At 34.6% G+C, this 16,690-nt stretch overlaps 1 protein-coding gene across 3 annotated transcripts in view; it reads left to right on the top strand.

Annotated features, from left to right (window-relative positions):
- Nucleotides 1-16,026, top strand: part of LOC128991116 (uncharacterized) — a 32,458-nt gene extending 16,432 nt beyond the window's left edge. Inside the window, exons 4-10 of one of the 3 annotated variants that reach the window (XM_054413860.1) lie at nucleotides 4,136-4,228; nucleotides 4,319-4,432; nucleotides 5,314-5,424; nucleotides 12,185-12,280; nucleotides 12,945-13,091; nucleotides 14,251-14,298; nucleotides 15,131-16,026. In XM_054413860.1, the coding sequence (XP_054269835.1) occupies nucleotides 4,136-4,228; nucleotides 4,319-4,432; nucleotides 5,314-5,424; nucleotides 12,185-12,280; nucleotides 12,945-13,091; nucleotides 14,251-14,298; nucleotides 15,131-15,241 (720 nt within the window). In that variant the 3' untranslated portion in view covers nucleotides 15,242-16,026. The remainder of the gene's footprint in view (nucleotides 1-4,135; nucleotides 4,229-4,318; nucleotides 4,433-5,313; nucleotides 5,425-12,184; nucleotides 12,281-12,944; nucleotides 13,092-14,250; nucleotides 14,299-15,130) is intronic. The other 2 variants (XM_054413861.1, XM_054413862.1) reach the window with 2 other exon arrangements.
- Nucleotides 16,027-16,690: the final 664 nt, after the last annotated feature.

Consider the following 16,690-nt stretch of genomic DNA (forward strand, 5'->3'; position numbering starts at 1 on the left):
TTGTGAGAAACAACACTCAACTAATTTTCCAGCGTTCTTCTAAAGACAGGTTGTAAAACAGCTTCTGGATTTCTTTCACACCCTACATGACGTTCTCTTTTGCATTTCTTAAGTCTGTTGAATTCCTGGACTGGACACTCTTCCACGTCTTGCAGGTCTTCCCCTACCCTGTCTAGTTACTTCACTCATTATAAAAACGGAAAACAAAAACACAATTCATTTTTAAACATTATTTACCAACATTGACTTTCGGAATAAATGTAAACATTGCAAATAAATGAGTAACAGCTGATAGAATGCAGACGTTTTTCAGTCACCATGCATTTCTTATAGTGGATATTATACGTTATATCTCATTTTCTGGTAACTTTATGGGACTTCCGGGACTTCTGATATTTTTCCCGAGTCCCTGGGGTCAAGACCTTTAATTTAAGACCCCTCCCACTTTTCTGCGACTTACCAGACGTCCACAATTTTCTGGTAAAAATTTGGTCTAACAGAATTATATATATCTAGATTAAAATATGCTTTGAATGTTATTGACAGTCCCGTTTAAATTATTACACAGAAATGTATAATAATACAATTTTATAATCTATACTATAAAATGAGTAACGTTTGCGCATAATCATTTCAAAAACGGCTCCTATGATTTCCTCTAAACTCTTAGGAATATCTTAGTTTCAGGCTAAAAACAATATCCATGCTAGCCAAGGTTCTGGAAAAATGCATGTTTCACTAAAAATTTTAAATGGAATTTTTAAATTTAACATTGTTGGTATTATTATTTCAATGCAACTGTCAAAAAACGTCCAAAACACATCCAGTGACGTCATTCTTTTATGTTTTTGTTTTTGATTCATACAGTTTCTGTTCTAATATCCGTGGACGATCCCATTGTTGCGACGTACCGCGATCCAAAGACTCTATATAGCTTGTCGCAACGAGAGAGCGCATAATATTTGCAACTCGCAACAATGCTGGTCAACAGCTGATGTTTAATTATCACGAGTTTGATATTGAACTTTATTGTAGATATTTTCAATATAGATTGTTGTCTGTATGGAAATGATTGTTAATTAAATTAAGAACTAGGATTGCTTTCATAGCAGTGAAAGTCAGTTGAGCTGAGTGATCATGTTTCATGGGTTTTAATAAAGCAATAAATGAAAAGTTGTTTATAAATATAATACTGAATACAAATGTTCCCACACATGTGAGCTGTGTCATTATGTATGGATAAAGGTTGTACCTAGTGTATGTGTATAACTTGATAAGACTTGTTTATTTCTTAGACATGGATATGACATGGATTTAATATCACATTTTTGCATTATAGTGGTAAACTGTAATATTTAGATATATTAGATAGATTATATTATATTATATAGATGTATTTACTTCGACCTGATTTTAATTACTCATTTGTTAATAGCTTATGATAAATAATTATGTAGTGTAACTATCCTACTAATATTATAAATGAGAAAGTTTGGATGGATGGATGTATGGATGTATGGATTTATGTTTGTGACAAGTGAACGCGAAAAATACTGGTCGGATTGGGCTGAAATTTGGCATGATGATAGCTCACATTCCCGATTAACATATAGGCATATTCTTATTTCAAAAATCCTTTCGGGCTCCGCCCCAGTGGCTCTGGAGTTTCCCATGTTAACCTTATGAGAAATGAAATTATTGAATCTTAACAGCTGTTTCAATTAAACAAGTTGGTTCTGTTCTGTGATGTTCAATAGCATTAAAGTTACAAAAATTACCAACAGGGTGCAGCACTATTATTTCTTTTCCATTTATGACAACAGCTAATTTGCAACCAAAAGGTGAGTGAGCGTAGCGAACGAACTTCAACCTGGAGGCGAGTTAGCGTAGCGAACGAGCTAACCTGAAGGCAAGTGAGCGCAGCGAACGAGCTCCAACCTAAAGGTGAGTGAGCGTAGCGAACGAGCTCCAACCTAAAGGTGAGTGAGCGTAGCGAACGAGCTCCAACCTAAAGGTGAGTGAGCGTAGCGAACAAATTTCAACCAGGACGTGATTAAGCCATGCGAACGAGATAATCTTGAAAATTAAGAAGTTAAACGGGGCAAAGCCCGCGGGTTACAGCTAGTTATTTATAAGATTTAAAAAATGAGAACTAGAAAATTATGAAACTAATGGAAAATAAAGTTTTCTAGGTAGAATTACAACATAAGCCAAAAAGCCTTCAGATAGATTCTAAATCTGTCCCACAATGCAATTCTTAAAAAAATTCTTATTTGTTGTTATTGACAGCATTGTCACTTACTTAATATATTTGTCGGGTTTTCCACCGAAAACGCCACCAGCAAAACGTCTTTTACCATCTTAGATATTTTACCGTAGTTAACACCGACCTTAAAAGTAACTTACAAACTGAGTAAACACGCATGAATCATTACGTGCATCAACAGTTTTTAATGTGCGCAAATTGTTAATTAAACATCCATGTCATTCATTATAGAAAACATTACAGTGTTAATCGTTCTTGAGTATCCTTAAAATTTAGGTGCTCAAATTAAACTAAACGTACCTGGGGGCCGATCTTTGCTTGGAGAAACCCATAAGTATACTCTGGGAGCAGTCTTTGGTCAATGTAAAATGTCGAGCCAGCGATTCGTCGACACTCCTGCTTAAAGATGATCGGTTCATCATATTGCTCGGCCATAATATCTTAAAATAATTTTTCTACTTTCATCCTTTGATCGGCGACTTGGCCGAGGCTCTGAGGCATTTGGTGAGATGTATGAGCTGGTTGGAACAGGGGCGGTTGTAGACAAAGTGGAAAAATTCGTTTACTGGCGAAAATCTATAAATTTTCGCTTCGGAGGTCTTCCGCGTTCCATTCCTTGAAAATTAACCTTGAAAACATTTAACACTGACATGTACCTAATATATCAAACAAAATATAACTATTCTTAAAAACGGTTAGTAAACTAAACCAATATATATTTTGTTTACACGTCAAATCAAATTACAACAATAAATCAGCTGTTTTTGTTAACTACAGCTACAAAAAGGTTATGACGATAACATGGGTACCTTCAAGGGCTGGACGGAAACTGGATTTTTCCCAGCCTTGTGACCAACTCCTATAGTATAGGATATCTTTTGTGGCCAAATATGCCATGTTAAAAAAATTAAATATCCTCGGACGAAAAATAAGGTTTGTCCGTACACGCGTTTGTTTTAGATTTGAAGTATAGGATTTGAGCTGCTAAACAAATTGTCTACTAAACCTAGTTGTTCTGGCCAGCTAGGTATTGTATAGTGGAACGGTTAAGTAGCAATTTGAATGTCGGTTGCAGAATCGTTTAAGGACAAGGCCAATCCGCGTTCTGACTGTTGATATCCAATCGTTACAAGGACGATGCATTTCTTTTCATAGACATTAGTGGGTTGAAATTAGGTTCCTTGAAATTGACAATCGTTTGCCAAAACAGATTGAAATGATTCAGTACAATTTTGAACGTTACAAATAATTAAAGTGGATGTTAAATCAAAATTACTCACATTCATAAAATAGTAAATACTAGTAATAAATAACTCAGAAGCTCTGAAAGTTGGAATCGCTGTTATGAATAATTCTCTCTGCTATGTTAGTATAACATATTTTATTATGAGTTAGCATCTCGCTGTACTCCAGTAATGAATTAAAATCCTCTTTGGTTTCAAGGTTTGTTTATAACCTGCAGTTATATTTATTAATTTATTTTCTTTCGTTGGTGTTCACGATTTTCGTTGTTATTTCTTAGTAACCCATAAGGCCACTGTTAACAGATTTTGACTTTCAATTTCATTTTTTCGGATAGGATAGGGTAGGATAGGATAGGGTAGGATAGGATAGGGTAGGATAGGGTAGGATAGGGTAGTATAGGATAGGATGGTATAGGATATTGGACCTAGGATTGATATTGTAGTATAGGATATGATAGGAGAGGATAGGGTATGATATGGTAGGATAGGATAGGATAGGATAGGGTAGGATATGATAGGATAGGATAGTATAGGATATGATAGGATAGGATAGAATTGGCTAGGATATGATAGGATAGGATTCTTTCTCTTCCGAGTGACCTCTAACCTCGACCTTCTGTTCCAGGGCGGACACGCGGACGGTGGAGGTGGCGGGTCGGGTTCCGACTCAGGATCCATCCTCAACCTTGTGGGGCCTCTCCTAGGGTCCAGTAGTGGGGTAAGTCTTCAATTCTCACCTCCATGTACCCCAGTAGTATAGTGTACGCTCTGCACCTTGCCTCGGTTGTGACTCTATGTTGTCCCCCAGGGCAGTAGCGGCGGCGGAGGTGACGATGGGTCAGGAGGTGGTGGAGGAGGTTCTGGGTCAGGGTCAATCCTGAACCTGGTCGGACCCCTACTAGGATCTAGCAGTGGCGGAGGGGTAAGTCCTTAAACCTTGGAGCTTGTTATTAGAGATTATAAGCTTTTTTCATAGGACAGTATGTGTAGTGTAGCTTGTAAAGATGTACAATGTAGAAGTATGGTTGTGCTTTGGGTATTTAGAGTACTGTAGACATGTTGATTTTTGAGCTTTAGGTAAAAGGATCTACTTGTTTCAATATAATTGTGTAATTCACTTTGGTTTTTGCAAACAATGTGTTTATCACACATTGTATATTTCTAAATGCTACTGGTAAATGTAAACTACTTTTGCAAACCTTTGAAATTTTGGTCAGCAAAACTTAATTCTCTCATTTTTAAATAAAAACACGCGTATTAATGTGACTAATCATTTTTAAACTTCATATTCATATTTCATAGATTCATATTTCCATAATTAAGTTGTAATTTTATAATATAAAACTTAACAGTTTTTAATGGTTCCAAATTTAATTAGGCATAAACGGGGTTTTAATATCAGTGAATACGAAAAACCTTTTGAGTCATAGATCCTATAATCAGGAGAGTTTTCAACTGAGATAGAGTTAGGCCTACTACTAAACAAATAAGGTAGTTGAATTATTCATCCTTTTTTTATGTAAACACTCATTAAGTAGCTAAAACCTGTGATTTGAAATTGATTTTACCCTTTAAGGTAATTCTGATCTAAAAAAATTACGTAACGGAACAGCAGAAAAACAACAGCTTATAAAACTATACCTATTTCAATGGACAGCTTATCTTGGCTTGATTAGTTGTGTAGCTATTGTAGTGATATATAAATAGTAATTCTGCTGATGTTGTAGTGCTTATAAAAATAAAGTAGTGTGTAGCCAGTAGAGGGCAGTAGTAGTGGTGTACTATGTAGCTGTGCGGTGCTAGGGCGGCGGCGGAGGTGACGGTGAAGGAAGCAGTGCAGGAGGCTCGGACTCCGGGTCAATCCTGAACCTCGTCGGACCTCTGCTGGGGTCCAGCAGTGGAGGCGGTGGTGCGGTAAGTCTGTAGTCTCAGTAGTAGCATAGACCAATATAATATAGACTGTCAATTGAAGGTTCCGTGTTGTGCCGCTAGAGCGTGCTCAGTGTTTGATTCGCTGCATTCGTCGGCTCCTCGCCGTATGCTACCGCACAATTTTTATTTCAGTACCAGTTTTTCGATACAGACGAAATGAGAGCATTCAATTGGCTGTCATGGCGTGACGTCACTCTTGTAGTTGTCTGTTGAGATTTACCTCATCTACGAATAACATAGTGTATTTATGTATTCATTTTGTATATATAAAGGTGGAGTGTACAGTAAAAAAGGTTGATTTAGGGTTTTAATTAGATTTACCTTACACAACGTTCATCTTGGCAAAAATACGTCAATGATCAAATACGACGCTGTATTTATGCAAATATGTATTTATGCAAGGCGTTAAAAAAATGCAAAAAACAAATGTGTATCTTAATTTAACCCTTCCACTAATAGTGTATATATATATATCTTATGATTGTGTAAATATGGAATAATTATATACAATAGTATGCAATACAGTATTATGAATTGCCTCGCTTTATCTAAGTTGAGTATCTTAGACATATTTTAACTCTTCCAATACTTATGCTTATTCAAACAACTAATGCAGTACTAAAGTAACTTGCTTTGAAGCTCTACATTTTGCCTTGTAGTAGATTGGCTGTACTTAACCAGTACAATACTAGCTTTGTAGTTCTGTAGTATAGATGTCGCATACTAGTATCCAGTGTCTAGGGAGGTGACGGAGAGGCCAGTGCAGGAGGTTCAGACTCTGGGTCTATCCTCAATCTCGTGGGACCTCTCCTAGGAAGCAGCAGTGGCGGAGGGGTATGTAGTGTGTAGGAGCATCTGTGGTTGTGAACTTCATAGCTTGGTAGAAGACTAAGTATAACCTTGGCTTGTATGCATTTTCTGAGGCTCATTAAAATTTTCAAGCAAACAAGATAATAGGAATTGTTTGCCATGAAACAGACATTTTCCTTAACAACATTCATCATTGAATTATTGAGAAGTAATAATAAACCCTTTAAATTTTATCAAATGCCAATGAAGTTTAAAAAAGAAAAACAAATTTATTTTACCAGATTAATTTAGATTTTCATAATAATCGTAGACACTTAGGTCTAAAATGTATTCAAACTTGTACATTAGTTGATAATAAACCTAATAATTTGTCTATAAATTTACCTAATCTTCTATTGGACTCAGATTTGAAATATTGTACCAATAACTTTATTGACAGGAAATGTGAAAATTTCATTGAAATTGTGATCAGATATTTTTTTATATACTGTCACTAGTAAGTAACTACATTTTGTATTTTCTCATATGATTTGTCAATGTTACATGATAAAACAGCTTTGGAAACTTTTCTTCCCGATTTAAAATATCTAAAGCGATGTTTATGCTTTTCTTTGAATTTATTCAGTTAGTCCAAAAACCAAGTTAGTCCTCTAAACTATATCTTTACATTCTATAACGCTTGTACCAGTTTGAAGGAGGAAGTTGGGTTGCGGGGTAGGTAGAGCTAACTAGACAGTGTGTCAGGGTAGCGGTGGTGGTGAAGGCTCGGGCGATGGAGAGCCTGAAGGAGCCCCAGGGGGTTCGAACTCCGGGGCCATCCTGGGCCTCCTAGGACCTCTCCTGGGCAGTAGCAGCGGCGGAGGAGGTGCAGGTGGCGAGGGCTCGGATGAAGGATCTGGCGATGGAGCCCCAGGAGGGTCAAACTCCGGGGCCATCTTGGGCCTACTAGGGCCTCTTTTGGGGAGCAGCAGTGGTGGGGGAGGAAAAGGAGGAGGCGGTGCCGAAGGCTCAGATGAAGGCTCAGGCGATGGAGCCCCAGGAGGGTCGAACTCCGGGGCCATCCTAGGCTTGCTAGGGCCTCTACTGGGCAGTAGCAGCGGAGGGGGTGGCGGCGGAGGTGAAGAGGACGGGGTATGTATAGCAAACCCCCCTGGGTTAACCACCAGTTTGTAACATATCCAAAGAAAGCAAAAATGTAAATAGCGAAATAGGTTTTAGCAATTCTTGAATATAAAAATAATGCATTATTAGCATAAACCTGATTAAAAAAAGTAATTTACACAAGTTTCGTTTTGGTGTAGCACATCCAAAATTTAGCATGAATGAAATATATTATTAAAATTACCAAACTATGAGTGAAATTACACGCGTTTTTAAAATTTCCAATTTATTTGGAGATTTAAAATTAATGACTAAAAACTTAATAGTGATAATTATAAATAAATACCATTTTATTAATTATCTTAAATTAAAGCATTTTTCACTTTATTGTTCATTAGCATTTTATATTTGTACTTGTTGTATTTTTATAAACACCTTTTATAATATAAAAATTCTGTTTAATTACTTCAATTTAATTGTTATAGAATACAAATTTATGATTCCTTCCATGATTATGAATATATAAAATAGTTTATTCTGTTTCTCAATTGCATGATGATTTCCAAGCATAGAATCCTTAGATATTAACCTACTTGGAAGTGCTAAGCTAAAAATTGTGTCTTTTTGAGCTGACTCACAAGGTATGAAAATAATTATATTATAGTCTAAGTAATGGTAGTGCGCTAAATAAATTGAGTGCTTTCGCAAATAATAGTATGAAACCTTTCAGAATGTATGTAGGCCTATCACCAAAAATGTTAAAGACGTGTATAGACTTTTTGCAAGAATTTCAAACTTGAACTAATACAACTATATTTCTAAAGAACTTTTAAAGTTTTAAAATCAAGTAAAAGAGAACGAATTTTGGTTTATGTCCTAATATTTAAAGGGACTTATATGTTTAGCACTTTTTTGTTTATCTACTTGTATTTGTTTTATTTTTAATTGAACTTCATTAATTTTTAATTTTAAAAATAAAGAATCCTACTTTCCTAATAACTGTGTAAAACATAATTTGTCATGATCACTCTATGCCGCAAGTGGGATGTCGCAACATAGAATGTCAGGGGTTTAAATCACGGATTGTGACATCTTCATGTAATGTGCCATCTTGTTGATGAGAGGGCACCGTTAGTGTTTTAACTTGCCATTTCAAAGTCCATGGTAATACGTAACCTCTAAATGTCCTGCCACTTTCATAACTAACAAGCTAAGAGACAGACATGATCGTTCATGAGTTGTAATAGATGATTGTTCTTAAAAACATTTTTCGAGTACCGTACTAAAGTTGAGTATAATTTCTTTTCAAACATTGTTCGAGTGCATTTTAACAAGTTTAATATATAAAAACCATTATGGTCTTTACCTACGACCATTTTGTTTCAGTAGAAGTTGTTTCAGTTCAGTTCTTAGAATTGAAAAGTATCTCATAACAGCATTGTTTACTTTCATAACAGCATAGTTTTACTCATAACAACACGGGTAACGGACCAATGAGGTTGAAGGATTAAGAGAGAAAAAGTAAAATTGTGATGCTTCGAACATCAAGTCAGCTGTTCAAACCAATTTAATTGTTGAGTGGTGCAATAATTAGTGTTTGGTACAATGTTTCGTTGCATCACTGTCAGTGACAATGAGAGGTTATAAACGAAAAAAATAACCTCTCTTAGAAGTTATGAGTAGTGATTTTTTGTATTTAAACACTGTCGTAGGTAAAGTAGTGTACGCAACTCGCGTAAATAGTGTTAACGACACTCGTAGAAGTTTTTAAGGCACTTGCCAAGGCTTGTACCATAAATTTCATACTCGTGTCGTTAACACTATCTTTACGCAATCGTTACGTAAACTACTATTAACGTACAGTAGGATAATTTACCATGTACACGATTAAATTAATTCCTCATTAATTCCATTGACAACTAAGTTTATTTCTTTACACTTATTTTAAGTACAATACTTGTTAAACACTGCAATGGTATTGTTGTTGTCTTACCTATATTTTTAGTTTTAAATATTTATCCTATATATTTAAAACATTTTGGTTTTTCTTTTCTGAGTTCGTATAATTTTATATATTTTGGTCTAAGAACCATCAGTGAAACACCGTCTTTCATTTAAGCTATAAGTTATTCAAATCGGACGAGTTTCAAGCAAACACAAGGTGAACAACAAAGGGTTTTTTACGATTCAAAAATCAAAAATCATAAATTTAATAATTTATCGGATATTTTATTTTAACGCTGTGGAGCAGCATGGGTCCTCTAGTATTGTTTTTAAAAAGGACAAAGATTGGGAAAAACATTATACAGTGCTTTTATTTAATTTTATTTGAGGTTTATTGACAAGGAATTGGTGAGTTTATCATATAAAATCACATTGTGTAAATTTGTTCAGTTTCACTCAGTATAATTTTTATTACAAATTAAATTAATTACAAACCTAACCAATTAAACTACTAAATGACAAGTTAGCTAGTTAAATTGTAGCTTTGTTAACCACATATATTGTATGTGTATTTGCGTATTTGGAACATCACTATTTACAACAATTAATAATTAAGTTATTTATATTTCAGTTCAAATTGTTAATTAGTTGCATCCTTTCACTTAAGTTCGTCCAATGAAACTCATAGGTTCTATAGCCTTAAAGTTACTTAAGTGAATATACATTGTGATCAACTACACCCAATTTATATAATGTAAATATTTATGTACTGTAAAGTCAATATTTATGTACTGTAATGTAAATATTTCATGTAAATATTTCTTATTAACCATGTAAATACAGTATTTAAGTTTAAGTGAGTGTTTCATGTATTTACTCAGGGACCTGTAAAAAGTAGGCTTTAACAGTGTTGTCAATAACAATGTTTGAATTATGTGCATATTTATTGTAATGTGTATATACTGTATGTACATTTGGTGGATCTCAGGCTAGTGGTGGGTCAGACTCAGGCGCCATTTTGAACCTGCTCGGCCCCCTTATTAGCTCCAGCAGTGCGGGGGTATGTGTGTGCTTAAATAATGCTTTGCATGGTTGGTTGATTGCATGATATTGCGCACAACACTTTTATTAAAATTATATAAGGTTTGTCTTGCATTTTTGTTGTTGTTTATATTTTGAAATGTTTGTTTGTGTTTTAAGATATCTGTCACAGTACACCTACTTGATGTTAGGTTATGTCACACATTTTGGCACAATTTTTATGTCAATGTTTGTTTCAATAAATTTAACTACACACATTAACACTTCTTCTTTATTCACAGGCACAAAATTATTCAAATTTCACACGACAATATGATCACAAATCAATACATAATGAATGTTTCTTTATGTTTAAACTTTTTAACTAATGGTGTACAGTGTGTAGTAATAAACCTGTTTATTGTTTTTAACCATTGACTAATGGTCAAGGTGTTATCTAACTCTAAAAAATATCAATCTATATCTGCGTTGTATTCGGCTGGGCAGCCGAGTGGTTGTGTGCTCGCCTGGCAATCAATAGGTCACTGGTTCGATCCTGAGAAAAGTTAGTAGCTTTTTGATGGTTCGAAACTGGACCCAGCTGTTCCTGATCATTGGTCTTTAAATAAATTATCCTGGCTAATTAAACAGCTGATCTCAGTCAGTAACAAAGCTACACATGTCATCACCATCGATCTCTATGTAGTAATAATAGAGATCGATGGTCATCGCACACCATTCTACACACCCTTGACTCATATTTTGATTAAAATACGCACCTATCGGTCCACATCTCAATGATTGATTATTGATAATTATGTTAAGGAAGAATTCCCAAATTATATTCATCACTACACCAGCACCTTAATCAATAATTCTATTATTAGGAATTATTTTGAACTAATTAATTAAACCAGCAACTCAATCAGTCACAGTAAACAACCAGTCGATACCGGGAAGTGTTCGCTGTGCAAGCTATGTTCATATACTACCCAGGAGGCTTGATTGTTTAGCTTTTACAGAAGCCAGTACCTGTATCTGTGTCAAATGCCTCCAAGGTCAGTTATTACCAAAGACGCACGTTTCCTTGTTGCGTCAAACACGCGAACATCGTACTCGATGTCCAGTGGTGTTTGATGTGGTGAAATATATAATCATTAAAATAAATTTTCGTCCAAACATAGGAAGATTAATGCATAAGCTTATTGGTTACGCACTTCTATACCAGTATTGTGTACAAAAATGTTCTAAGACGGAAATACAAAAAAACCCTATTTAATTTTATATTTACCCCCTAACGTTTATATGACTCTGTCCCCATGGTCTGTACTGAATTTCGTTGGCAAAACCAGTTGCTTCAAAGTCTTTATTATTCTAACGAGTAAACATGTTGTTCATTATAAAAAATTCTAGAAAATAATAGATTTACCGTGTTTTAGAGTACAAAGACAAATTTTACTACCGAAAAACTGAAACCAGAAATTATCGTATGACTTTTCATACAAGCATATTTCCAATAGAAAAGAGGTTCATCCTAAAAAGATAGTACCTCTTTTATTTTCTATATGATCCTAAATTTTGAGACATGTCCCGAACCGTAGGGCCACTCTCACAACTAATCAAACTATTTTGAGGTTATGTCTTGTCCTTGAAAGATTTTTGTCTCCAGTTTTTCTTTGTGAATTAGTTAGTCGTCACCCAGGAGTCTTGTATTTTCTGTAAAAATTGTGTCTCCGTTTTCAAATAAATATATTACCGATGAAGAGTAGAAAAGGAAACGCCGGCCTTCTGGGTAGAAATCTCGAGCCATTTGACCTACTCTTTAAGTCCCCATCTTTCTCCACTAAAGTGATGATGACATGTCCAGGGTGCCGGTGGTGCTGGAGGTGATGCAGGGTCAGGCTCTGGCAGTATCCTCAGCTTGGTAGGACCACTCCTGGGCTCCAGCAGTGGCAGTAGTGGGGTAAGTGACGAGTCCCCTGGGGGTTTATTTAAATAATGTGATCGTAGACGTTTAACTCTAATAGATTAAAGTTAATAATGTGTTTTGCAATTAAAAACATCGGTGTTAGGTAGTATTTTAGAAATTCGGTATTTGGACGTTGGTAAAACTGTACTGTAGTACTGGTTTTATTAGTTTAGAAAAGTATTTACACAATGGTTATGGTATGGTAAAAAATCTTTTTTTCAGTGACATATTAAAAGAATCGGCAGACAATTTAGGAGTTTGAAAACCAACAGGTTTACAATGCCAACTCATAACTAACTCGTCGACAATAACTATAAATAAAGAGCTGAAAAATATTATACAGATATTTAGTGGTTTTCATGGTTTTATTTGGCCTAGACAAGCGTTGTAATCTTTACAATACGTGACATTGGACAGGTTGGATAATTTCCTACATTAAAACCTTATGTGATTAACCATACAAGGAATGCTTACAATATGTTTATAGTATGATATAACAGTTCACAATAAATGATTGAGTCTTAAGGTTGAGGTTAAACGTAATGGGTAATTAATAAAACATGTTATCTATATGTTTACCATAGCGAATTTAATAATTGTTTACTCTTAAAACCATACTAGTGTTGCCAATTTCAACTTATATAATGTGATCGTGTAGGGTGGAGGTGGTGGGGACGGCAGTTCAGCTGGTGGTAGCGACCTCAGCTCCATCTTGGGTCTCAGCAACAGTAGTGGGGGCGGCAGTGGGGGCAGCGGAGGCGGTGACCACGCTGGAGGCGGTGCAGGCATCGGTGGCGCCGTCAATGTAAGTTTATGTTTGCCATATTCTAAGTATTTAGATAAGCATTTGTGAAAATATTGTGTAAATTTTCTTTTTACAATCTATTACAGAATGATAACTACTTGTTTGCTTAAGAAGGCTTGAAAAACATTTTTATTTAAAACTCTCTATATTTCATTATTAAGTTACACAAACTTTTACTCTTTTACAAATCTTAAAAATTGTTTTTTAACCGGAAAGGTATGATGCTATTAGAAGTGGAGGTGTGAGAGATTAATTATTCAATAATGGAGGATTTGAGTTGGTAAATTTTTTTTACTTAAGTGAGGTTAATGCAATTAAGAGTAAATTTTAAAATATCGCTTTAATTGTAGAAATTTATTATTAGTGCAATGTTTTCATCGGCCAAAGTTAAAATAATGGCTTTAAACAAAACCTTAATATTTCCATCTCATTACATAATGGTAATTCTATGTGTTCTTGTACACATCATCTAATAGTTACTAAGGTTCATCATCATTATACCTGCGATGGTGTGAGCCTAAGCTGATGTTGGTAGTTTTAGCCTTTCGTCTTACAATTTCATCTTCGTTCTTTCATCTTCCTTACTTCATTGCTCTTCTCTCCCTCCTTCCTACAATTTCTTGCTTTTTCCACCTCCATCTACATTCTTTTACTCATCTACTCGCTCCCAATCAATTTAAAAGCTCCTTCTCTTGCCCTTAACAACCTGCTTTTCTCATTTATCTCATAATTCTTCCCAATCTCACTCATACCATCTCACCACTCATTTACCTCCTCTTAATTTTCCTCTCTCCTCCACTTTCCTTGTTATCTCTTTTCTATTTCCAAAATTAATATTTGACATCTTTAGCTCTAATAATGCTTTCCAACGATCTCATGCATGGGGCGAAGTGCGCCTTTCCTATTGCCTGATAATTCTCGAATTGAGCATGAAACAGATACCAATTCATCGATGTTTTGCCATTTCATTTTACCTGATTGGAGAGTTTTCTTCGTGGTTTTCGGCTAAATCCTCATTGCACGATCTAAGCGATCTTTGACTGATCGCTCGCATTCTGTGGGATATTTTCATTGGCAATCGTTTTCTTCTAACCTGCAAGCCTAATGGGTGGCGGACCTCAAACGAATCGAGACTAATGGATTTATAAACCTTTTTTAGGCAGTCAAATTTGGTTTCTTGCAAGACAAAATCCAACTTTTGCTTAGGGTAAGTTTTCACCAGTAATGCAATGTTGTAAGTAATCCAGAAGACTAGGTAAGTTTAGATAAGTATTTTGTGTGAGCCTACTACAGTTAAAGAAGTTTAACCGACTAAGTTTTGTTAATTTATCATTTGATACTTTTAATAAGTATGCAAAACATTTATAATTTTTACTTTCAGCAATTAGCGAACTAACACTTAACACTAACAAAAAAATAAATAAAAATTTAAGACAAATTGTATTTTAAAAATCTTGATTTCATGAGCTATTTTTAAACTGCACTGCCAAACAAACTGTCAAGAAGTTTTTGACAAATACAAATACTTCGCTACACTATTAGTTGTCCTAATAATCATAACATATCCTTATGTGTAAATATTTGATCATTACTATCAAGGGCCCAAAAGAAAGAAGGCCTGAGTCTTTTTCATTATTGCTTTTAATACCGATTATAAGGTAACTTTGTCTGGATGGAAATTGATGATTAATTGAGCGATTATTTTAATTATCTTAATGATTCTCCTAATTCCTCTCTACAATATTATGGTTTTACAATAAACTGACTGACAATAAACTCTTACAATAAACTGGTTTTACAAAAATATATAAATGTTTTATTTAGGTATATTTGTATGTTATAAAGGTATTTTAATACTTACTAAAATTAAAGATTTGATATCGAATAGAGCTATCAAAAATAAGTTTGTGTATCGGAAATAACATATAAAAAGTGGGATAACAAATTTTAGCCATGAAAAAGAATATTTTGAAACTAGATTGCTCTAGGGACAGTGCAAAATACCTACTTATCTTTTATTCGTGCGTTTCTTGTTACAGCTAAAGTTTGGAGTTTTGACGAAGATTCTGAATTCGCTCTCCGCGGCCTTGGCAGCCGCCAGCAACCCGACGCACGTTCCTATTGACCAACTCAAATATCCCGACCACTAACTTGTTTCCATGTCCTCCCTACCCTACCAATCCTAAACCACTTTCCAATTCACCCTTTTACTCCTCAACGCCTTTATACCCCCAACCAACAAACTGGTTGGAAACTGTCCCAATACTATCTCTTACAATCCTAAACTGTCCCAATAATATATCTTACAATAATAAACTGTCTCAATACTATCTCTTTCAATCCTAAACTGTAACCAATACTATCTATTACAATCCTAAACTGTCCCAATACTATCTATTACAATCCTAAACTGTCTCAATACTATCTCTTACAATCCAAAACTGTCTCAATACTATCCCTTCCAATCCTAAACTGTCCCAATACTATCCCTTCCAATCCTAAACTGTCCCAATACTATCTCTTACAATTCTAAACTGTCCCAACAATGTTTCTTACAATCCTAAACTGTCTCTATCCTATCCCTTCCAATCCTGTACTTCCTTCAAACTTTTATAAAAGCACAGGCATCTTACAAGCAAAAATCCTCAAAGCCAAAATGTTGTACTTTATCTTTCACAATTTATTTCGTAACTCTTCATTCTTCCTTAGCCTCAATTTCCTTCCATTTTCCTAATACCTTCCAACTATTTATTGTAGTAAATTATTGCAGACTATTGTATTATAATGACGCGCTCTTATTGTATTTTCATTATTGCTCAGAATTATTGTAATTAAGCTGGTTTTTTTACTTATCGTCGTCATTCATTTGTATATTACCATTGTATCAAAATCGCCATTTTTACGGTTAGAAATAAATATATTTTACGGTGTAGTCTGTTTATCGTATTATTTACCTGCAATATAAATCCAGTGACAAAACTACATTGACTATTTACATAGAATATTTGTTCATTACTTATACAGAACCACCCCGTTTTGACGAATTGATTTCCTACTTTTTCATGTTTCATTTTGTAGTAAAATACAGTAAGGACAATAAATCTCAAACAGGTACGTGGCTATTTTTGGTTTCAGAATGACAAATTACAACAAAAGAATTGAGACAAGCTGTAGTTTTGAATTTCAATAACATTAAACCTATGGAATCCTAAATAAAAAACTATCGTAAACAAGAAAAGGAATAATTTGTTCTAGCTCAAGAAGCTCCAATTTGAAGACTCTTAGACATGTGGTTATTATTGAGGAAATTTCTGCTTTCACTAAAAGCTGATGAGAAATTCAAGTTTAGACTTGGTTTCAAATTACATCTACCGTGTTTTTATTGCCTATTGTTCTAGTAACAATCACCTATTGAGGCTTGAATCGTATACTTGTACTTTGTTATGCAATAGATGGGTGTTAAAGTATGCATGATGCTCTTCAGTTATATTTAACATTTTACTATGGTGCAGGATTAACAGTTTAATGAATATATAAATGATCTAATTAAGAAAGTCTTTAGACGTTAACAAAATTAATTAGTTATTCTTGTCTTTGCA

This window comes from Macrosteles quadrilineatus, unplaced genomic scaffold (genome assembly GCF_028750875.1).
Source record: "Macrosteles quadrilineatus isolate MER2022 unplaced genomic scaffold, UCM_ALF_1.0 Scaffold_3__2_contigs__length_128488019, whole genome shotgun sequence".
Taxonomy (NCBI): domain Eukaryota; kingdom Metazoa; phylum Arthropoda; class Insecta; order Hemiptera; family Cicadellidae; genus Macrosteles; species Macrosteles quadrilineatus.